The sequence below is a fragment of the Chlorocebus sabaeus genome, chromosome 10 (genome assembly GCF_047675955.1).
Source record: "Chlorocebus sabaeus isolate Y175 chromosome 10, mChlSab1.0.hap1, whole genome shotgun sequence".
NCBI classification, from domain to species: Eukaryota; Metazoa; Chordata; class Mammalia; order Primates; family Cercopithecidae; genus Chlorocebus; species Chlorocebus sabaeus.
Window position 1 is genome coordinate 74070795 of NC_132913.1, and position 23465 is coordinate 74094259.

At 35.8% G+C, this 23465-nt stretch overlaps 1 protein-coding gene across 1 annotated transcript in view; it reads left to right on the top strand.

Annotated features, from left to right (window-relative positions):
* The window catches only part of FAM171B (family with sequence similarity 171 member B), a 71960-nt gene extending 48696 nt beyond the window's left edge, over nucleotides 1-23264 (top strand). Inside the window, exons 3-8 of the mRNA XM_007965576.3 lie at nucleotides 1039-1131; nucleotides 4615-4773; nucleotides 8521-8691; nucleotides 11381-11497; nucleotides 18460-18583; nucleotides 18832-23264. Of these exons, the coding sequence (XP_007963767.2) occupies nucleotides 1039-1131; nucleotides 4615-4773; nucleotides 8521-8691; nucleotides 11381-11497; nucleotides 18460-18583; nucleotides 18832-20176 (2009 nt within the window). The 3' untranslated portion in view covers nucleotides 20177-23264. The remainder of the gene's footprint in view (nucleotides 1-1038; nucleotides 1132-4614; nucleotides 4774-8520; nucleotides 8692-11380; nucleotides 11498-18459; nucleotides 18584-18831) is intronic.
* The last annotated feature ends 201 nt before the right edge of the window (nucleotides 23265-23465 follow it).

Here is a 23465-nt window from a genome sequence, read left to right on the forward strand (position 1 = left end):
CCATTAATCAGCCTAAATGTTAATATATTCTGAAATTGAAATTACATTTTTATTTGGTAGTTCTCTTGTCCTCTGGAAGGAGAAAAGTATATTTCATTTTACCTCCACACATCATTGTATATTTTTTGTATTTTACTTTTTTCCATATTTTCTTTAAATTCTTTGAAATATCTCAAAATAATAAAAGTATTTCCATGTAACTGTGTTTTAAGAGATTTGAGGATGCCATCCTATTTCTATTTTAAATACACAGCATAGAGGAAAGATATCAAACGAGAACTTGTGCTTTGGGAACTCCTCAAAACTGATTTTTCTTTTGAAGGATTGATAAGTTTGATTTGATCTTGCTTGTAAAATGGTCTTTTGTCCCAGCTTCTTGCTCCAGTCTTGAAATAATATCTTTGAGGTAATCTGCACTTAACTCATCCCCAACAGGTAGTTCAGCTGCCTATACTTGTAGGCAGGTTTACCTCCATCCTGCATTACTACTAAAGGTTGCCTTTGAATCATTTTGTGCGTTAAATTGTTTCCTTCTCTGCCAGCTCAGGATCCTTTTGGCAAACCACACCGTGTGCAGAAGAGCACTGTGCTCTTATGTGAGAAGGTAAAAATGAAAAGTGGATATAGTTTTAGTCTAGAGAAGCTTGAATCATGGAGCCAAAAAAAATTTTTAAATCTTAATAACAAGTAACAATTAGAGAAAATATATCGGGGGGTTATTCAAGCATTTAACTTGATCATTTATATCTGGGGTTACAGAACATCATTCACCACCTTTGTATAGACTACTACTATCACATGGAACAGATTAGTAAAATAAATAGTGTTAACCAATGTTTTCTTCTTACTTTATTGTGACCTTTTTCCTCCATCATATTTTATATTCATTCTTCCTTTGTTTTGAATTGCTCTTCCCATCAAGCAGTTGTTCCCCACCACACACACACTTTTTGAGACTTGCTGTTACGAAACTATATTTGTCCTAGTTTTTTCCCCCTCACGTTAAGTACAATATTCTAACTGTGCTATATTTCACAGTATATTCATCAGTTACACTTTCACTGTTCCCGCAAAGTCAAGCAAATATATGGCTATTTGAAGACACTGTTTTAATTACTGGAAAATTAGCTGGTAAGTACCATACTTCTAAGTAAACACTTAAAGTTATTGTTGTATAGCTGCACTTCTTGACCAAGAATCAGTGTGAATTATAACTTGAGAAAATCTAAATTGTTCAGTATGATTAGTACTGACTATAAGTTGATCTGAATTGATATTTATTTTACTGTCAAATGAATGGTGTGGCTTTTTTGTGTAGCAGGAATCATTTTTTCCATTACTATTTTAGGCCCTCAAATAGGCACATTGTAGAGAACTTCTGTTCTTCTTTCCAAATCACGTTTCTTACTGGGGCTTCCACGGTGGGAGAAATTGAGGAAAGGGCAGGACATACTGCTCAGGCCTTTGGGGCTAATTTGCAGATTGCCTCCTTCCTGCCTCCCGCATTAAATTTGTCGCTTTCGTGGGAGATGCCTAAGACTTGGTAGTAAAGTATCTGCTCTGTAGATGTGATTTGCCTCACTTGCGTATCCCAAGGGGAAGAATGCAGAAATCATATTTTGGGTACTGATTCAAACTGTGTCCTCCAATTCTGCTTTACCAGCCATGAAGATGATCATTTCATCCTAACTCCCCGCAACCCGTAGAAACCTCAGAATTCTGTGACTCTTTGATTGCATATTTTAGGAAACCTCTATAAATGACAACAATTTACCTGTTTTGTATTGGTAAATTTATGTTTAGGTCTAAAGTGTAATAGGAATGACTGATAAAGTGAGAAAGCCCTCAAGGTAGAGTCCAGTAAGAGCGTCATGGTAAAAAGAACTCTGTGAAAGTTCTTTTCGTATTTAGATGCTGTCTTATCTATTCCTAAAGTATGAAACCAGAAAATTTATTATTTGGGAAGAAAATAAACTAGGGCTTGCTGAATCTTGAAGCAATTTACTGAGTGAGGCTGTAGAATCTCTTACTTATGAAATACCAAGACATTTGCCAGATTTTTTTTTTTTCCCTTTGGGACGGAGTTTCGCTTGAGTTGCCCAGGCTTGAGTACAATGACGTGATCTCGGCTCACTATAGCCTCTGCCTCCCGGGTTCAAGTGATTCTCTTGCCTCAGCCTCCCAAGTAGCTGGTATTACAGGCATGTGCTACCACACCCAGCTAATTTTGTATTTTTAGTAGAGACGGGGTTTCTCCATGTTGGTCAGGGTGGTCTTGAACTCCTGACCTCTGGTAAACCACTCGACTCAGCCTCCCAAAGTGCTAGGATTACAGTCATGAGCCACTGTGCCTGGCCAGCTTTTGTTTGTTTGTTTTTGAGACAGCTGGCTCTGTCACCCAGGCTGGAGTACAGTGGTGCAATCTTGACTCGCTGCAACCTCCACCTCCTGGACTTAAGTGATCCTTCCATCTCAGCCTCCCAAGTAGCTGACACCACAGCCATGTACCACCACGCCTGGCTAATTTTTGTATTTTTCATAGAGATGGAGTTTCACTATGTTGGCCAGGCTGGTCTCAAACTCCTGACCTCAAGTGATCTGCCCATCTTAGCCTCCCAAAGTGCTGGGAGCTGCCATGCCTGGCCTTGCTAGAATTTTGAGCTAGTGATTTCTGTGTATGGCAGAATGGTGGATGTGGAGCCTGTGTGAAAGAATGGAAAGTAAATAAGAACCACAAGTATACAGAGAGGCTATGTTTAATGCTGTTGGGGCCTTAATGAAATTAGCTTCTTCACAGTCCCTCTTCAGTGTTTATTTTGATGCATCTCTACCCCTTACTGGCATCTTCAAACCCCATTAAAAATCATAGTTTCTGCTGGAATGCATGAAATGGATCTGTGTGGCCATGTCCCGTACCAATCCTTTGCCACTGTGCCAAGCAATGGTGAGCACTCATTTGTCTGGAAAGTACTGGCCATGCCTTGGCAGGTTTCTGTGAGAACACTGTGAGTCCTCTTGAATTCTCACATCCCTTCCTTTTACTGTCTCATTTTCCTAAAAGGTGACCCATTCATAAGGCCAGGCAGGAAAGTATGAATGTTTCATAATGATGTTAAATCTTTCTGTAAAAAATACATATCCTTACTGCTAAACTTCCACAAAATGTTTCCTTAGGTTTGTACAGTGGAAATTAAGCCTGTGTGTTTATGTATTTATGGCCAAAGGAGAAATTAGAACATTTAGGAATGTATAAAACCTGAAGAAGCTCAGCTAGACATTTTGCTTAGTGTGCATGTATTCAGTTGTTAAGAAATGTGGTCTTCAAAATAATTAAGCCACATATTTTAAAAGAGCAAGTCGTAAGTAGTACCTATGAGTGATCAGAAGGCTTTAGATTGTATCCTCAACAACCAAACAAAAGCATATAATTATATTACTTTTCTTAACTATTTTCTAGGTATTACTTTTTCTAGCTTCACACACACAAAAACTACAAACTGAGAAGTCTTACATTGTTTCATTTATCATTTATTGTCATGCAGCTCTTTAAAAACTGATGTCTTTTCTATTTTAATAATTTAATTGATTGCTTCTGTCTTCATCGGTGACCTTAATAAAGTTCAAAGCAAAAGCTGATGTTTCTGATAATTTTCAGGTGTAAGAGTTGATCTTTGAATTATTAAATTAAAAATCTGTTGATTACAGAAATATCAGTATTGTCACTGAATTCTCACTTGATAAATATAGAAGATACTGAGATATTTATACTTAGGAAAAATTCAGTTACTGAGATATTTATAAATTGAGTACCTGGCATTTGAAAGACTTTTAATGCGTGGTTAGTTAACTGATAGAGAAGCTTACCCACTTAAGTATGTGGCTGAATATCATCAGAGACACTTTTCTGTTGCAAGTTACTGAAAACCCAGTTTAATCTAGCTTAAGCCCAAAAGAAGCATTTATTTATTTCTCTTATAGATGGTAAGTGTAAGAATAGGACAAACTTTAGACATGGCTCGATCAGGACTTCAGTAGAAATAACTGAAAACTGGTTCTCAGTTTCTCAACTCTCCACTCTTTGAATGCTGCCTCGATTTTTAAACAAGCTTTCATTTTTTATTGCAAGATGGCTGTTACAACTCCTGGATGTATACCTGCTCACATAAAATCCAGTCCAAGCAAAACACACATTACATCTCATTAACTGTGCTTGGGACAGGGCCCATCATTGAACAAATCACTGTGGCCGAGAGAATGAGATGCTTTTAATTGGTTTCAGCCCATTCTGGCATGCACCATCAACTCCCCTACTGTTACAGAAATGAGACCCCAAATGAAACACATGGGCTAAAAATGGTCAGTGTGGGGTTCCTCAGAGTGGAAAGAAAAGGGTGAGGAAATTCTGGGCAGCAGAATCAATCAGTTACAAAAGTGCCTTGTGTCATCTAAAGAAAGGAAAATTTCTTAGTTCTGCATTTAAAATAGTTACATGAGAAGTGCTAATGATATTTAGCAACAATTATAATTGCTTCTTTTAAAGTAAAACATCCTGACCAATGCTGCTATGGTCAACATGCCTTTATCTCTTTGTTAATAAGGTTTCCTTTATTCCAGATGCCAAATCTCAACCAAGTGTTCAGTTTTCAAAAGCCTTAATTAAACTTCCTGACAACCATCATATAAGCAACGTTACCGGATATCTTACAGTTCTACAACAGTTTTTGAAAGTGGACAATTTTCTGCATACAACTGGAATTACTCTCAATAAACCAGGTATTATCTTTTTGCATAATATAGTTATAAGAAACATTAGTACACAAATCTTTCATCAAATATTTAGCTATTTAGATAGCTATTAAATATTCAATATTTAAGCTATGGATAATACACATCACTTGAGACATAAATCTAGTTATTAAAATGTATATAATAAAAATTCCCTTTATCCAATGAAATATATATTATTCAATGAAAGAAAAACTCTGCATACGTTATTTCAAATGCATGGAAATTTTGATTTCTTTTAAATTTATTAAATTTTATTTGATCCAAAGCAGGTAAGGTACAGAAAATAGTTATGATTATTGTATAGCTTTGAAAATTTAATACATTTAAAAATTAAAATTCAGTTTGTATTTTTTTCATAATTTGACCTCTTCATTTTTATCCAACTGATGAGCAGTGTCAATAATTGAGATATAAAAAAGTTTATAGATTGGAGTAAGCTATTGTAAATATTTGCTATTCTCTGTGTAAAATATAAATACTGAAAATACATGTATTTCAGAGTCAACAGCACTCATATTTCTATAAGGCTGTCATAATATAAAAGTTAGGGGAACAATGGAATTTTACATTTAAAAATACATTCATAAATAAACCCCTTAAAAACATCATTTCCCTCTGTATATCCATACTTGTTCTGCCATTTTTTTTCCTTTTGAGATAGGGTCTTGCTCTGTTTTCCAAGCTGGAGTGCAGTGGCATGATTTTGGTTCACTGCAGACTTAACCACCCAGGTTCAAGTGATCTTCCTACCTAAGCCTCCCAAGTAGCTAGGACTACAGGCATGCACCACCACACCCGGCCAATTTTTTTATTTTTTGTAGAGATGGTGTTTCACCATGTTGCCTCGGCTGGTCTTTAACTCCTCTGCTCAACAATCCACCCACCTCAGCCTCCCAACGTGCTGGGATTACAGGCCTGTTCTACCATTTTTACCACTCATTGTAACCTAACTGAAAATCCACTGTTTAAAATAACCTCAAACAGTCTATAATTCTGATAGTTTCATCTTTTTTTCCAGATATTTTGTTTCATTTGAGGAACAGCCAGCAATGAGTGATAACAGGAAATAAGTATTTTGGTTAGATAGTTTTGTTTTCTTTTGTTTTGCTTGCTGTAGTTGTTGCTATCAGTGCCCCAGCCAGATGACACTCATTCTTCTGTTACAAACCTGCTTTTCCTACTGCACACATCTGTGACTGCCTGAGGGCATTCCTTGGTTCCGGGAAGCACACTTGACCGTCACATGGGGCAAGCTGTCAACCAATAACACATAAGAGCTGGTGTGGCTAGGACAACTCTGAGCCAGTGTATGTCCCCAGTGGAACTGAGCTGGAGTTACCACAGTGATAACCTGCTTGTTAACATATCCTGTGTTGGCTCCCTTCCTTCCTTCTGAATTATGCTTCTCTTAGTGATAGGTGCTTCCTGGGCTTACCTACAAAATAAACTATTTGCACTCAAATTATTATCTCAGGGTTTGCTTCTTGAGGAAGCCAAACTAAGACATCTGCTAAGATTTTCCAGATGTAACCTACAGCATGCTGTAAATAAAAACATTTACTAGAATGGTATCTGTACACACTATCACAAATGAAGCTCATGGCTCTGAAGGGTGTCCATGGCCAAGACTCATTAGATCCAGTGGAAAAGGGTCACAATGAACTCTGCCCCCCAACACTGTATTACCTGCTTTTGAGAGTATTCATTAAAAGTTTGGATTATCCTGAGAATGCTGCTATCATTTAAAAAATTCTAGAGCAGTGCTGCCAAATGGAAATACTCTTCTCTGTCCAACATGTGGCTGTTGTGCTCTTGAAACATGACCAGTGTACTGAGGAACTTAATTTAAATAGCCACATGCAGCTAGTGGTCACTCTATTAAGATTACACAGTTCTAGAGTTCTGTGAGGATAAAAATGTTCTTTCATAAAAGTTTTGTTCTCCTTCTCATTGTTTTTATCAGTCTTTTTTCCCTTGCACCATTCTTTTCTCCTCCGAGTTGGCTTTATCTCAAATGCTGGTGTGTCGGTTTCAACAGTTTGTAAAGCCACTGACTGCACAGAGCTGAAGGGTGGGGTTGAAGCAGGTACTTCAGAAAGCCAGCCAACTGGTTTTACTGAATAGTTTGATGTAGTTACTTAACAATTTATATAACATTTGATCTGTGCTTGCAGTGGATGACTTACTAGCAATACCAGCCTATAAAATATATATGGCACTGCTTTGCTCATTTAATATTAGTCCTTCAGGTAATTTGCTACAGTTAATTCTTATATTTAATTGAAAATTTTCAATCAGCCACTACTTGCCCTGTCTGACGGTTGAAGCCATTCCAGATGATAAGTAGTCATGATAACGAGTACTCTTTCTGTGGCTGCCAAGGCCCTCCACTCTTGCCTGTCTCCCCTGCTGCCACCTTTCTTTCCTGCACCTGCCAAGATCACTTCTAATTTGGAGGCTTTGGACTTGTTTATTCTGCCTAGAAAGTTCTTGGAGGTCCTTCCCATTTGGCTGCAGCCCAGATGTGCCCTCCTCAGACAGGAGGCCTTTCTTGACCACCTAATTATGTTCCTTTTCTAGATTATCATGCACTTACATTTGGATGGGGGAAAAAACTGATGAGGAGTAAATACATGGGGGGAAAAAGGATATTTTATAGGAATTATGAAAAAAGTATTGCAGATAATATCAGAAATTAGGTATTTGCTGTGTCTTTGGGGCCCATATGAGTGCACGGTGCTGGTAGGGACTCTGTAAATATTTGTTAAATGAATGAACAAAATTCTAGTTTTGAAGCCAAAGATTCAAAAGTGTAGACCAAAAGCAAATAGATAAAAAGTATACTTTCACCATCTATTTGTAGAAATACTGTAATTTTAACATCTATAATTTTATTCTTCATAAATATTCTGGTATATATTATAACTTTGTTTGGCATTGCTAATATTTCAAAAGCAAAAGAAGGGCACTTTCTGCTCCCTCTCTCTGCCCAGAGTGTAACAGACATCTGTAGATAGTTCCTGATATTTAAGAAGCCTTACTATAAATTGTATAATTAAATCTTTAAAACCTTAGGCAAAACAATAACCAATTCTGTTATCTCCCTTTCTCCTACTTTTCAAGCTTTGAAGTCTAGTATTAGATTTAAAATCTAAGTTTATAGTATGAATAATCAAGTATATTAAGACATAATTTTTATCAAGTAACATTACAGTGATTTTGTTTCATGTTTAATTGCCAAACATATCCATTAAAAATTGTACTTTTAATCTGAATGCTTTTTATGTAAGAAGTGCAGCTGGATCTGTGGGTTCTAGCACTCCTTGAAACAGATGGTCTTGGAAAAGAGAGGGCCAGATATTTCAAATCCACATCTGCATTGATGGTGTATGATGGAGCCTTTATTTGAGTATGGTTCTGTAATGAGATAGGGTTTTTTTGGTTGTTGCTTTTTAGATTTATAAAAATATTGAATTGGATTCTAGTGCCCTTATATCAGATGACTTAGATAACTTAGGCTCATATTGATTTATGTTACATTGCATAGCCTATATTTACACAATATTTTAAAATTACATTTTAAAATTCCTTAATGTGTATTCAGTATCTAATTTGATATTAAAATAGATAACCCTTGGTGAAATAGAGGAACTACTTATTTTAGACCCATAATAATTAGGTAACTACCACTTCTGTTTATATATGATTTTAATAAACTGTCCTCTTTTATAGGTTTTGAAAACATTGAATTGACCCCTCTTGCTGCAATATGTGTGAAAATATATTCTGGAGGAAAAGAACTAAAAGTCAATGGCTCTATTCAGATTTCTCTTCCTCTTCTACGTCTGAATGATGTAAGTGCAGGGGATCGCATACCTGCTTGGACATTTGATATGAACACAGGTATGTGAGCTAGCTTAAAATATTCTGAATATTTTGCATATTTGTCAACTGACTAGCTGACTGTTTTATCTTAGAACTTGATACAGCTCTAGTTTTTTAGTAACATCACAAATATATTTGTTAGTGACCAAAATTGACCTCATTTTAATATAATACAACTATTGGGGAAATGATGGGAATGCACATGTCAAAAAATAGCATTATTTATTCATTCCGTTACCTTTTTGTAGCACCACCATTCTGAGGTAGAAATAATTTTTTTAAATTATCTCTGTTCTTAGAAGTTTGCTTTTGTTTTGATAAGCTCATAATACCTATCTAAAAGCATGGTTTAAGGCAATTGGGAAATGTATGCTAGTTTCATGAAAAAAAAAATAACATTATGTTATTAAGAGATAGAAAGAATAATTGTTTTTCCAAAGAAACCCCTTAGATACTAGTTTTGTTCTCTGGGTTTTGCCTCCTAAATAGCAGCTGGAAATATATGTATATTTTCATCCTCAGCTTCCCTTTGTTTTGTTCATGGGTTCCCATGTAAATAAGGTAGGAGTGTAAGTTACCAAAAAAAGAAAGAAAGAAAAGAAAAAGGAAAATGATTTTTCAGAAGAAAAAGGAAAAAGAAAAGAAAAGGAAAACTTTTCACAGCTGAAAAGTTTAGAGGTGGGACTTCCTTGGGTGAGTCATGTACGGTCTAGTTAGTTTCACAGGGCTTGGGGTTAGTTTCTCTCCTCCTCCACTCTCATCTGTTTGCTCTGTATTAGCACCTTTCTAGGATAGGATTTCCCTTCAGAGTGACAAGAAGGCTGTAGGTGCTCTATTGTTATACTTTGCCAGGTTGAAGGCCAGTGCAGAGATTTTCTTAGGAGCTATATATAGCAGAAGCCCTTGGACTCACTGTAGTTGTAGAGTGGAGTTTGCATGCCCATCTTAGAACCTGTCTTTGTGACCTGCAAATTGAATGCACAGATTTATTTAGACTTCAAGTCACATGTTGAAGCTGGGGTGGAACCCTAAACTGATCATGTTGACGGAGAATAGAGCACAATAGATCCTCAAAGGAGACTTGAAATGGGATTTCATGTGGGTAATAAGACCCCCAAAACACATACGTTTTCACTATAGAATATAAGCAGTAATGTGTCTATGTTTTAAAGAAATAGTGGAAACTATATAACCATGATAGTATGGTACTGAAATCATTAGATTAAAAACTCTAAGATTTGGAGTCTAGTCTGTTTACCAGCAGGACTATTTGGAATAAGTCATTTAACTTATTTGGGCCTCAGTTTCCTGATTTGTTGAATGAGGAAGCTGTGTTAAGGCACTTAAAGAAAGAATATCTGCTGTTTGAGTCCTGGTTGCTGATTGTTCTTTCTGGCCAAGGCATTTATCTCTAATGTACCTTTCAGTGACAACATTTTTTAAATTGATTTATCACTGATGTAACACTTGTGGACTGTTTAAAAGCAATAGATTAAATTATTCTCATTATTTTCAAGTTTCTTTACCTTATTAAAATACTTTTTTACATGTTGTAGATAATTCCCTATAATAAATCAATAAACCATAATACAAATATACACCAAACTCAAATAGCTTTGTTATGCTATTTATAAATAAAACTTCATAAGAGGTATAGGTTTTACTGAATTCTTTTTTCTTTTGACAGCAAATTTTACTGGATGAAGTAACATTTATTGAGAGTTTAGAAGATCTAGTTCTATAAGAACAATACCAACAGTACTAGACCAAAACAATATTTAGTAAAAAATTAAGGCCATAAAACAGTATATTTAATCAGAATATCAGAGCAGGTGATAAGAGCTATCTTAATATGCACAGTGTAAATAGAATCTGGAGAGTCATGATTTTTCTAAGTATGACTATGTCCTTAGTTTATTTTATTATTATTATTTTCTTTTTTCGAGACAGAGTCTTGCTCTGTCACCCAGGCTGGAGTGCACTGGCACACTCTCAGCTCACTGCAGCCTCCACCTCCCAGGTTCAAGCGATTCTCCTGCCTCAGCCTCCTGAGTATGTGGGATTACAGGCATGCACCACCACGCCTGGCTAATTTCTGTGTTTTTAAAAAAATAACTATTTTGTTTTTATATAAAATGACAATTTTCTTAATGTGTATGCCAAAAACATGTATTAATATCAAGAAATGTGAAAATTTAGTACTTTTTAATTTTAAAACTCACCAAATTAATAGATGAGTTTTTCACGAATTCCATGATTAAGGCTTTGTGATCTAGTTATTTGAAGGTCTGATTCTAAGATGAGTTTATTTCAGTACCTATTACAATAATAGGTGTCATAATTGATAATTTTTGTTTTTAAAGGAGACGGGGTTTCACCATGTTGGCCAGACTGGTCTTGAACACCTGACCTTGTGATCCACATGCCTTGGCCTCCCAAAGTTCCGGGATTACCGGCTTGAGCCACTGCACCTGGCCATCCTTAGTTTATTTACAGTGTTTTTTGGTCATGACAAATCATCCAAATTATTCTATTATAGTATATACTATATTATAATATGATGTGATATTTATTAGCCTATGATAATATGTTGCCACAGTTTTCATAATCTTTGAAAAAGTCCCATAACGTATTCTATGCATGACCATCAGTTCTTAAGATATATAACTGTAACTAACTAGTATTTTTTACATACCTTTGTTTTTAGGTGCTTGGGTAAATCATGGTCGAGGAATGGTCAAGGAACATAACAGTCATTTAATCTGGACATATGATGCACCACATTTGGGCTACTGGATAGCAGCTCCACTTCCAGGAACTAGAGGTATTGTAAAAAATGAAAGTAATTAAAACATATAATCCAAATAGTCTTGCTGGAATTGATAGCAGCAGACCTCAGTTTTATTCTAAGCACTGCCACTTACAAGCTGTATGACAATGGGATAGGAACTTGATCTCAGCATTTTTTTTTTTTCATGTGTATAAGGTCTCTTATAGTTATATCTGATGAATCTATGAAGAGTGAAGTTTGTTCAAATCAAGTATTTTCTTAGTCTACTTTTTTTTTATGAATAAATTCTGTCCAAATCAGAGCTTTTGGTTGCAAGAAAAATACTTTGAGTAATTTAAAAATATGCTATATTAGAAGGATGTAGGGAGTTCACAGGAACCCAGGGAAGGCTGAAGAACCACATGCTGAAAGGCAGGACTCCTTGCCGTGCCAGATGGCCTAGTTAGCAGCCTGCTTGACAACCTTTGCCAGGTTGCTGCTGTGTGGTGGCTAGCTCCAACCCTTTCCAGCCCTTTCCAGTATTTTCCTTATACTGTTCCTGGTCATTCTAAGGCTGAAGAATGATCATCCCATTGGCCCACTTTTGGGTCAAGAGCACACATGTTACTTGGTGGGGATTGAGGAGGAGAGGAAGGGCTCTTGGAAGTCTGCAGACACCATCATTCAAGAAAAGACTGAGGATTTATTAAATCAAGCTTGTTCAACCCCCAGCCCACAGGCTGTATGCAACCTAGGACAGCTTTGAATGAGACCCAATACAAATTCGTAAACTTCCTAAAAACATTGAGTTTTTTTGTGATTTTTTTTTTTTTGAGCTCATGAGCTATCATTAATGTATTTTATGTGTGGCCCAAGGCAGCCAAAAGATTGGACACCCCCGTACTAAATGAAAATTGGTCTGACATTTTGAACAGAAGGAAGATGGAGGCTGGGGAGCAAAACCATGAATCGTCCCCTAGGGAAGATCTGTTCATATTCTAGGAAAAATGAGAATTTTATTTCCTTATATTTAACACGTTGTCAAATTATCTAGGTAATTTGTACCTCAGGAAACCCTACATTGATCTCAAGTTGTGTACATTCCTCAAAATATTCAGACATTGCATATTTTAGCCATTAAATTTTGAAAAAAAGAAAAATTCTCTAACCTGCAGTAGTGTAGACTGGTTGCACTGTCAGCCTGCTACCACTTCCTGGGCCTTTTGGGTATGTGTTGGCATAAATCAAATTGCTTCTTGGCTTTCCCTGCCACCAGCTTTCATGAGTCAATTATGATAGCTTATATTCCTTTATTCTTGTAGGTTTGTGTTTTTACAGATTAAAAACAAAGCAAAACGTTTAGTGTTATTTTAGTGAAGATTTTAGAGTGAAAGTTGAATACATGGTTGAAGATTATGATATACATGCATTAGAGATAATTCTTTTGGTTTATCAAGTGTTTTGGCTCACAGCTGAGGGGTAGTTGCTACCTGGGTATTTCATACTGATTAGGAATAGTCCTAGTACTTACCCTGATCCAGAACATGGATGGCATTTTACATATGTTTATCTGCAGCATTTTGTCATCTAACATTATTATGACTGTCTATTATTTTGAAGGCTATCGGTTTTCTCTAATTTTTAAAATCAAGTTTAATTTTTATTTTCATTCTGTGTTGGCAAGTTTGAATTTTCTTTTTTGATTGGGTCTTGCTATGTTGTCTGCTCAGGCTGGGCTCAAACTCTGGATGCTCCCACTTCAGCCTCTTGAGAAGCTGGGACTAAGTAGCCATATATAATCACGAGAAATGTTCTTTTTATTTCTATTTGAACTTAGTGCTTACAAGATTATTCATTCAGAAACCAGAGGGTGGTTACTTTTGCTTTTCATGATGCAAAATATCATACAATCTTGCCAGCTGTCTGGCCTTATCCCATTTTATATTTGCAACTATAATGAAATATTGATGAAAAACTAATTTCACACAACTCATTTCATTTTTAATAAAAATAACCTATGGAGCATTTGAGTTTTATAGAGAAATGTACTTACACTAAAAATATATCTAAAATAACTGAATTACATAAGATAGCTTTATGAATTACAAAAGCCAAAATTATTTTCTAAAACCACATGGAAGTTCTGTTCCAGATTATTTGTTGGAAAAGATGTTGTTTGGATGAGTACAAAAATAAAAGTAGGGGCTTCTTGTTTAGTTTGAATTAGAGATCTTCTAGTGATGCTTTTGAAGAATTTATTCTGCAAGCATATCAGTCAAAGGAATATTACATTAGAAATATGGATAACTTGATGATAGCCCTTACTTTGTCTGTAATTAACTGAGTGAGCTTGAAATAGGTTCTTACCCAACTGAGCATTAGTTTTCTTGTTTCTAAATTGGGAGAGTTGGATATTGTGTTAGTCTGCTCAGGCTGCCATTAACAAAATAACTGCAGAGTAGTAACTGGCTATTAACAGAAATTTATATTCTCACAGTCTGGAGGCAACTGTCTAAGGTCAAGGTGCTGTCAGGTTTGGTGAGGTCTCTTCCTGGCTTCTAGATGGCCATTTTCTCAAGGTGTCTTCGCATGGTCTTTCCACACACCAACCAATTCTCCAGTTTTCAGTGAACGTGGATTATATCCTATAATTCAATTCAATCCTGACATTATCTACTTACAGTTAGCATCAGACCCCTCAGGTTAAGGGTTTAATCCCATAGGACTGCCCCCATCTCAGGTGCCCATTGGAAGCAACAGGTTCTCAGTTTACCCATACCATCTGATTTGGCTTCAAATGGGGGATTTGCACAATTCTCTCCTCAGGTTTGATTATTTGCTATGATAGCTCACAGAAATCAGGGGAACACTTACTTATACTTAACAGCTTGTAATAAAGGAAATGATAAAGGATACAGATGAAGAGCAGATGCAGAGGTACATAGGGCAATGGTCCTGTGTACAGGAGCTTTTTCCCCCATAGAGTTGGGGTATATCACCTTTCTGGCCCGTGGATGTGTTTATCAACCTAGAGGCTTTACACACCCTACACTTGAGGGATGTTGATGGAGGCTTCCTTGTGCAGGCATGATCAATTATTAACTTAATCTCCAGCCATTCTCCTTCCCAGAGTATGAGGGGTGGTGCTGAAAGCTACAAGCTTCTAAGCATGGCTTGTTGGTCACCAGCCCCCAAGCATGAGCCCACCCAGAGTCAAGTTAGAACAAAAGATACTCCCAACACCCAGAAAATTCCATGAGATTTAGGAGCTCTATGTTAGGAAACAGGGTCAAAGACCACATAATAGAACAAAAGACACTCCTAGAACCCCTGTTGCTCAGGAAATTCCAAGTGTTGTAGAAGCTCTGTGCCAGAAACTAGGGACAGAGACCAAATATATATATGTTGATTATGACACAATTCCTAATGTCCTTAAACATTTTAAGATATATTACTATAAAATCAAAATTGTGCCTATGATGAGCTAGTGTTTGCAGAGCTTCTTTAGTTATAAATGTGGTTAATTTGTTTAAAGTTTAAATAGAATTCTAGAATTCCTTGGAAAAATATTAAGTGCAAGAGATTAATTTTTCAGATTGCTGTAGGAGAGTAGGTGGTTGAGTACAGAGTTTAATAAGCAAGTGTTTTAAATGTGCATTTTAAATATACTTGAATGAAAAAAACGTGTTTCTACCTAACTCCTTTTAGGCATGCATGCACACACATGCACACAGACAGATGCATTCTCTTGCTACTGCCATACATATAGGATTTGGGGCAAACTCAATATGTCAACATCCTGTTTCCAAATGTGAGTTTTGTTGGATTCCTGTGGAGTTGTTAGCATTATTCCATTCTGGAAACAAACTCATTTATGCCCAGTTGTAATCAAACCAATCCTCCATACAAATCTACAGATAGCAGAAAGTTACTCTCATTTCTTGTTTGACAAAATTTCATATCGTACAGTGTTGTGCTTGTTTGTCTATTAAATAAGATAGATCAGTCACCATCTGTGAAATCACGGCCAATATTAGAGTACCCGTTTTAATATAACCTTAAAGCTTCATTCAACAATAGTGTGGTATAGCTAAAACTGAGCGCTTATCGTGAGCCAAGCACTGGTCTAAGTGTTTCACAAGTATTTACTCATATCTAACCCATGTGAACTGCTGAGGATTAAATAACTGTTACTGCTCTGCAGATAGGGGAAGTAGATACAAAAGAAATGAAACTTTCCCAAGGCTACATAAAAACAAATGGTGAGGTGAGAGTTCCAATTCAGACACTTTGGCTCTAAAGTCTACATGCATAACTGCAATACTGTTTCTCCAAATCTTTAGTGCAAAATTTGAAAGATAAAATTAAAGAAGTGGTGGTCTCTCAAGTTCTTCAGTGTCCTCAGTGCAGGTGGGAGCCTCATTCTGGATGTTTTCTCATGGTAAAGATGACCAGAAACCAGTTGCCCCACCACTCACTCTTCTTACCCTATCTCCCTGAATACATATTAGAATATAATTGGTACCGATAAGTAGACTTATTATATACCTTTTTGAGCTTTGTGATATTGAAGTCTTTGTGATACTGAAGTAGATTACCTCAAGATTAGCTGCCCAATAGCATTCATCTTTATCATGTTTTTAAATGTTTTATCTTTGTGGGTACATAATAGGTGTTTATATTTCTCAGGTATATGAGCTATTTTAATACAGGCATACAATGCGTAATAATGCATAATACATCAACATAAATGGGGTATTTATCACCTCAAGCATTTATTTGTTATAAATGTTTTAATTGTACTCTTTATTTTTAAATGTACAATTATTGTCTGTATTCACTCTGTTGTACTATCAAAATACTAGAGCTTACTCATTCTAATTAACTAACCATCCCTACTCTCCCCCAACCCCACACTACCCTTCCTAGCCTCTGGTAAACCATCATTCTACCCTCAATTTCCAGTTGTTTTAGTGTTTAGCTCCCACAGATGAATGAGAACATGCAAAGTCTATTTTTCTGTGCCTGGCTTATTTCACTTAACACAATGTCCTAAACTCCCTTTCATGTTGTTGCACATGACAGGATCACATCCTTTTTTATGGTTGAATAGTACTCCATTGTGTATATATGCCACATTTCCTTTATCCATTAATCTGTTGATAGACTCTTAGGTCACTTTCAAATCTTGGCTACTGTGAACAGTGCTGCAATGAATATGGGAGTGCTGATATCTTTTTGATATACTGAGTTCTTTTCTGTTGGGTATATATCTAGCAGTGGGGTTGATGGGTCATATGGTAGCTCTATTTTTTTTGAGGAACATCCTAATTGTTCTCCATAGTGACTATATTAATTTACATTCTCACCAACAGTGTAGGAGGGTTCCCTTTTCTCTACATCCTCACCAGCCTTCATTATTGCCTGTCTTTTGGATAAAAGTCATGTGAACTGGGTGGGATAAGATGATCTTATGGTAGTTTTGATTTGCAGTTCTCTGATCAAATATGTCAAGCTTCTTTTCATATACCTGTTTGCCATTTGTCTGTCTTTTTTTGAGAAGTGTTCTATTCAAGTCTTCTGGTCATTTTTTAATGGAATTATTAGAATTTTTCCTGTTGAATTGAGTTCCTTCTATATTCTGGTTATTATTTTCTCCCATTCTGTGGGTTGTCTCTTCTCTTTGTTGATTGTTTGTTTTGCTCTACAGAAGCTTTTGATGTTATCCCATTTTTGCTTTCGTCGCCTGTACTTGCAGGATATTACTCAATAAATCTTTGCCCAGATTTATTGGAGAGTTTCCTCAGTGTTTTCTTTTGGTGATTTCGTAATTTGAGGTCTTAGATTTAAGTCTTTATTTTGATTTGATTTTTGTATATGGTAAGAGATAAGAGTCTAGTTTCGTTCTTCTGCATAAGGATATCCAGTTTTCCCAGCACTGTGTATTGAAGAGACTGTCCTTTCCCCAATATGTGTTCTTGGCATCTTTGTTGAAAATGAGTTCACTATAGATGTATGGATTTATTTATAGGTTCTCTGTTCTGTTCCATTGGTCTTAGTATGTATGTTTTTACCACTAGCATTCATTTTTATGTTGAAATCATCCTAGTCAGCTTTTACTGCAGTAAAGCTTATCACAATGCCATTCCTATACGTATGTTCTCATAGCAGGAGGATAGTGGGTCAGTTGTGCTCCATTTACTCTAGAGCCCAGGTAGAAGGAGATGCAACTCTTAATCCTTCAAGTCTTAGAATTTTTGGATTCTATTTCTTTATACCCCTGCTTGCTTTGGTAAATCCTTTTTTTGAATTTGTCTTTAAAATTTTTAAGGATTAAATAAAATAGTAAATACAGCTGATAATCAACATTCTGTCTTAAAATCTCTTTGTACAAAGCTCAAATTAGTTAAAAATATTTTCTCCCAGTTTATTTTACCAATTTTTTTGTTACTTGGATCACCAGTTTTACTGCCTGTTGAAACAGTTTTCTCACTGCTTGGCCTGGAAGCCAATGTCATATGTTTTAAGCTTTCTATAGCAGCATCTCAGCATCTTCTGTCATAGCCATTGCTGCAGTAACAAACAACCCTGCTGTCTCGGTGGCTAACGATATCAAACACTTATTTGCTACTTACATTTCATGAGTGTTTCAGGTTGTCTGCTACACTGTCGGACTTGGCTTCATTCAGTTCAACAGATACTCTCAATCTAGACGCCAGGTTGAAGAAATGAAAACTCTCTGGGATATGCTATTCACATGTTAGAAGGCTTGAGCAAGAGGGCAGAGCCATACCATGCAAACTTATTTAATATGCTCACATTTCATTGGTTAAAGCGAGTCAGTCAATGAAGCCAACAGATAGGGAAGGTTTACTTCACCCATAGGGAAATCTGTCATAGGAGGGGAGCAAACAAATAAAAGTGTAACCTATTCAATGTGCCTCACCCAGCATGTAACATAGTTGAGAATTTGATCTAAAATAACATTTTCTCTTTGTTTATATTGAACCATGTAGGTTCAGGTATAAATGAAGATTCCAAGGACATAACTGCCTACCATACAGTATTTCTTACAGCCATATTAGGAGGAACAATAGTCATTGTCATTGGATTTTTTGCTGTACTACTTTGTTATTGCAGGTAAGAAAATATTAATGGCTATAAACAGAAATTATCAAGGGATGGTATCATTTCAGTGTATTCTGTACATTGAAAAGTTTATTTGTAGAAATAAATTTAATCTTACAATATATCTTTTTTTATTTTTAATCTGCATATCTCACAATAGCATTGCACATATATGATGTGTAGATTGTGGAGTGATTTTTAAAAAATGAACCATTTGTGTCATAACTTTTAAATATTTTTTGCCTTTTCTTCTACCCTAGGGATAAGTGTGGTACTCCACAGAAAAGAGAAAGAAATATCACTAAACTTGAGGTCCTCAAGAAAGACCAGACAACTTCAACAACACACATAAATCATATCAGTACAGTTAAAGTTGCATTAAAAGCTGAGGACAAGTCACAGTTATTCAATGCCAAAAACTCCTCATATAGTCCTCAGAAAAAGGAACCATCAAAGGCAGAAACAGAAGAAAGAGTTTCCATGGTAAAAACTCGGGACGATTTTAAAATCTACAATGAAGATGTTGCATTTCTATCAGTCAATCAAAATAATTACTCAAGAAACCCAGCACAGTCTTTGGAGCCCAGTGTAGGGTCCAAACAACCTAAACATATTAACAACAATCTATCTTCATCTCTAGGTGATGCTCAAGATGAAAAGAGGTATCTCACAGGTAATGAGGAGGCGTATGGGCGTTCCCATATTCCTGAACAGCTTATGCATATTTACAGCCAGCCCATTGCCATTCTTCAAACATCTGACCTTTTCTCCACGCCGGAACAGCTACATACTGCTAAGTCAGCTACTTTGCCAAGAAAGGGACAGTTAGTCTATGGTCAACTGATGGAACCAGTAAATCGAGAGAACTTTACACAGACCTTGCCCAAAATGCCAATTCATTCTCATGCACAGCCCCCAGATGCCAGGGAAGAGGATATCATACTTGAAGGTCAACAGAGCTTGCCATCCCAGGCTTCAGATTGGAGCCGATATTCAAGCAGTTTACTGGAATCCGTCTCTGTTCCTGGAACACTAAATGAGGCTGTTGTAATGACTCCATTTTCATCGGAACTTCAAGGAATTTCAGAACAGACCCTCCTGGAGCTGTCCAAAGGAAAGCCCTCCCCGCATCCCAGAGCCTGGTTTGTGTCTCTTGATGGAAAGCCAGTTGCGCAAGTGAGGCACTCCTTTATAGACCTGAAAAAGGGCAAGAGAACCCAGAGCAATGACACCAGTCTGGACTCTGGGGTGGACTTGAATGAGCTTCACTCAAGTAGAAAGCTCGAGAGGGAGAAAACATTCATCAAAAGCATGCATCAGCCCAAGATCCTTTACTTAGAAGATTTAGACCTAAGCAGCAGTGAGAGTGGAACCACCGTCTGTTCCCCTGAGGACCCAACTTTAAGGCACATCCTAGATGGAGGGAGTGGAGTGATTATGGAGCACCCTGGGGAAGAGTCCCTAGGAAGGAAAAGCACTGTTGAAGATTTTGAAGCTAATACATCCCCCACTAAAAGAAGGGGCAGACCACCACTAGCCAAAAGAGATAGCAAGACTAACATCTGGAAGAAGCGAGAGGAACGCCCACTGATTCCCATAAATTAACTCCAACAGGGATTGTGTGTCTGCTGTCTCGTGCCGTTTATTTTTGCTTCTTGTTGTAAATTGCAGTATGAACTTAAGAAGTTGAGACTGAGCAATCTCATGGTTCTTGGACATGTCTCAAGCAGAGTAAATGGTAATTCAGTAATCAGAGAGAAAGATACCAAGGAATGCTTTTTCTGGCCTATTCATTTATTTTTGGGTAATGAATTACAGTATCCAAGTTTTCAAAATGTAAAATAGCATCAAGATGTTAGTTTTCTGAAAATGTTGCTCGGCCAGCCAGTTTGGCCTTGACTCTCTTAAGAATAAACAGTGAAATATATACTTCTCAAGTTGCCTCCAAAAATGTTGCCTCTGCCATGGTGACTACCCCATGGAACATTTAGAAACAAAACTGACTTCAGGCATCATATTCTTTCAAATGTTACTATTACGTCCTCTTCTGCCTATACTTAAAAATAACTTGATAAATGACTTGGACTGATGTTACTCTGGAGTTATCTCAAAGAAAATGTTGTTTGGTCTTTAAACAGCATGTGTATTGTATCATCCCAAACATAAATCCTACGTTTATATAATATGGGCAAGAAGCTACTTGGTCGTTAGAGAGGGAGACACCAGCTCTTTGGTTGTTTATGGATATAATTTCACAAAATAAGTAAGGTGTTAATTTGTAATTTAGAAATTTGGCAATTAACATTCTAATGCTGAGTTTTTATTTAAAAATTAATTACTTTTTCTTCCCCTCAACAATGAAGCAAGCTTAGTTGTCAAGGAAAACTTTTTACAAATCTGAAAAAATAATCTATGACTTTGATTTAAGGCTCACTGATACTTTTAGGCTATATTGGTTTTAATATATTTCTTCTATTCTAAAAACCTGAACTCAGTCACTTAAAGGCTATGAAATTTTAAAAAATGATGTGAAAGTTTCTTTTGAACACTAAAACAAAATATGTGGAGATAAACATTGATTTATTTTTCTTAAATGTTGATGAGAAGAAAAAGAAATGCCATTTTTCCTGAGGCTCAAAAATACCTTCAGGATAGTGGTTGTATATCCAGATACTGATTTGCTTAAAAGATGTTTAAGAAAAACAGTTTCAATTTCAGGGGAAAAGTAAAAGTTTTTTCCTAAGTCACTTATAGCCTTTGCAACTTCTTTTTTCAGTTTTGTAAGTAATATATCTATATTCTTTTCATCATAGCAAGCATTCAATGTGAACAACTTTTTAATTAACTCAATTACCATTCATACATCCTAAAAATAAAAAGCTCATTATTCATTAAAATCAACTGATCCCATTTTTCTTAAAATTTCCCTGAAGGCAAATGTCTGAAGCACCTTTCCCTTGTGGGGGTAAAAATCCTAAATTGCTTTATTTTTCATTCCCTGCTATTCAACATGGGAGCAACATAGAGACCGTCAACAAGTTCAGTGAACCAAAATAGCCACATTTGCTTCAGTAAAATTATAGCTAGATGTGCAATTTTTTCCTGCAACTTCTGCAACATCTAACCTGTCAAATAACCTTCCTGCCATTCTGTGTTAACCCAAAGAACATAAAGACCCTAGGTAAATATTTGCTATATATTACTCCAATCCATAGAAGAAATAAATGTTTTGGGTAATACATAGGCTTCCTTTTCTTTTTTTAAGTGATAAGGCTTGTAACAATTAGAGAAGGCTTCTTATTGGTCTTACACAGAAAGATACATCAAAAGCAGCACAAATGAAAATGATTTGGAAAAGGTTAAAGTTAGTGCTCTGCTGAAGTGCCTTTGATATAGACTTGCATTATTAGAAGGATATAACATCTTTTTTAAGTGTGCATTTTCTTTTAGTTAACCAAATTAAACAGATGTGCAGTTTTATTAAAAATATAGACCTAGTGTTTCATGTTGGAACAATAAATTTTGCATGTGAGTAGTATTTCTTGTTTTTTGAATACAGTATATATTGATAAATTATGTTGGAATGAAGTCAGAAACTATATAGCAAAACTTTATATTTTAAGTGTTTATTTTTCCCACCTTTAAATAAAAATGTTTCATCTCAGCTTGGTAATGAAATACACATATTGGTGTAAGGGTATACCATTCAGGTATGCCACTTATTTTATTCATTTTTGTGTAAGGGAAATGAGATGATGTATCCCAAGGGCTTTTCTAGAACTACTTGTTTGGTTTCAGAATAAAACCTTATTATTTTTACACTGCACATGCTGTTCTCAATTGGTAATTATAGGCAATTTATCTTTTCTAATGATCAAAAGAGTGTGACTTCTCATTTGTGAGTAGTTCACAAATTTCCTGTTAAAAAGCTGAAGCCATCTACTTTTTCTTAACCCAAGTGATAATAAACAATATTCACAACTTTCTTAAATTTTTAAATTGCAAACTAAGGTTTTTTCAAATGTAAACCTAGATGATTTTGGTCACAAATTGTTAACATTTGTCGATCCATTGTATATACTTTGGATATATATTAAAGGCAAAACTATCTCTCGACTAACTGATGGATTCATTTACTAAAGCACAGCTATATGTATTTTTGAATACATATTATGATCTTGAGACTTTATAAATCAATTTTTATGACTTTATGCAGTTGTATAGGGATTATGCCCTTTTCTAATACATCGTATACCACAAAGATCACAAATGTTGAGGGATGAAAGCACTTCTTTGCTTTGGCAATCATTTTCAGGCCACTATGTGTTTGAATCCTCTGGTATCGATATGTATTATAGGGTTTTAGAGATCTGTGGGTCAAATGATGTCCCTCAAAACTTCCCAGAAAGGTGAAGCTCAAAGTCACACATTCATTTATAAGGCGCATGAGTTTCTCATTTTCCCATGTACCAGCATTGTAAAGGAATTCAGCTGTATTAATTTCTATTTCAGATCTAGAATTGACATTTTGCCTTCTTATTTCCAGGTGTTTCTATTTTTTGTATTCTTTCAGAGAAATCTCATATTTCAGTGTATTTATTGCTGTTACTACTATATTTACTGCTGAAAATTGTAACAACCTGAAGATTTGTAAAATGTTAAACATAGTTCATTAAAAATAATAAATCTAAAATGTGCTTGATGCATTGTTTAATTTTTGGTAAACTAGAAAACATTCCTCCCTACATTGCCATTTAATCTAATAAATATTCAATTATTACTTATTACATCTCCTACAGTAAAATAACTCCTTTTGTTTATATAATGAACTTGATATTTCTTTATACTTCATGTCTCCGAAGTTCCCATTTTTACTGTTAGAGCTGAGTGTAGA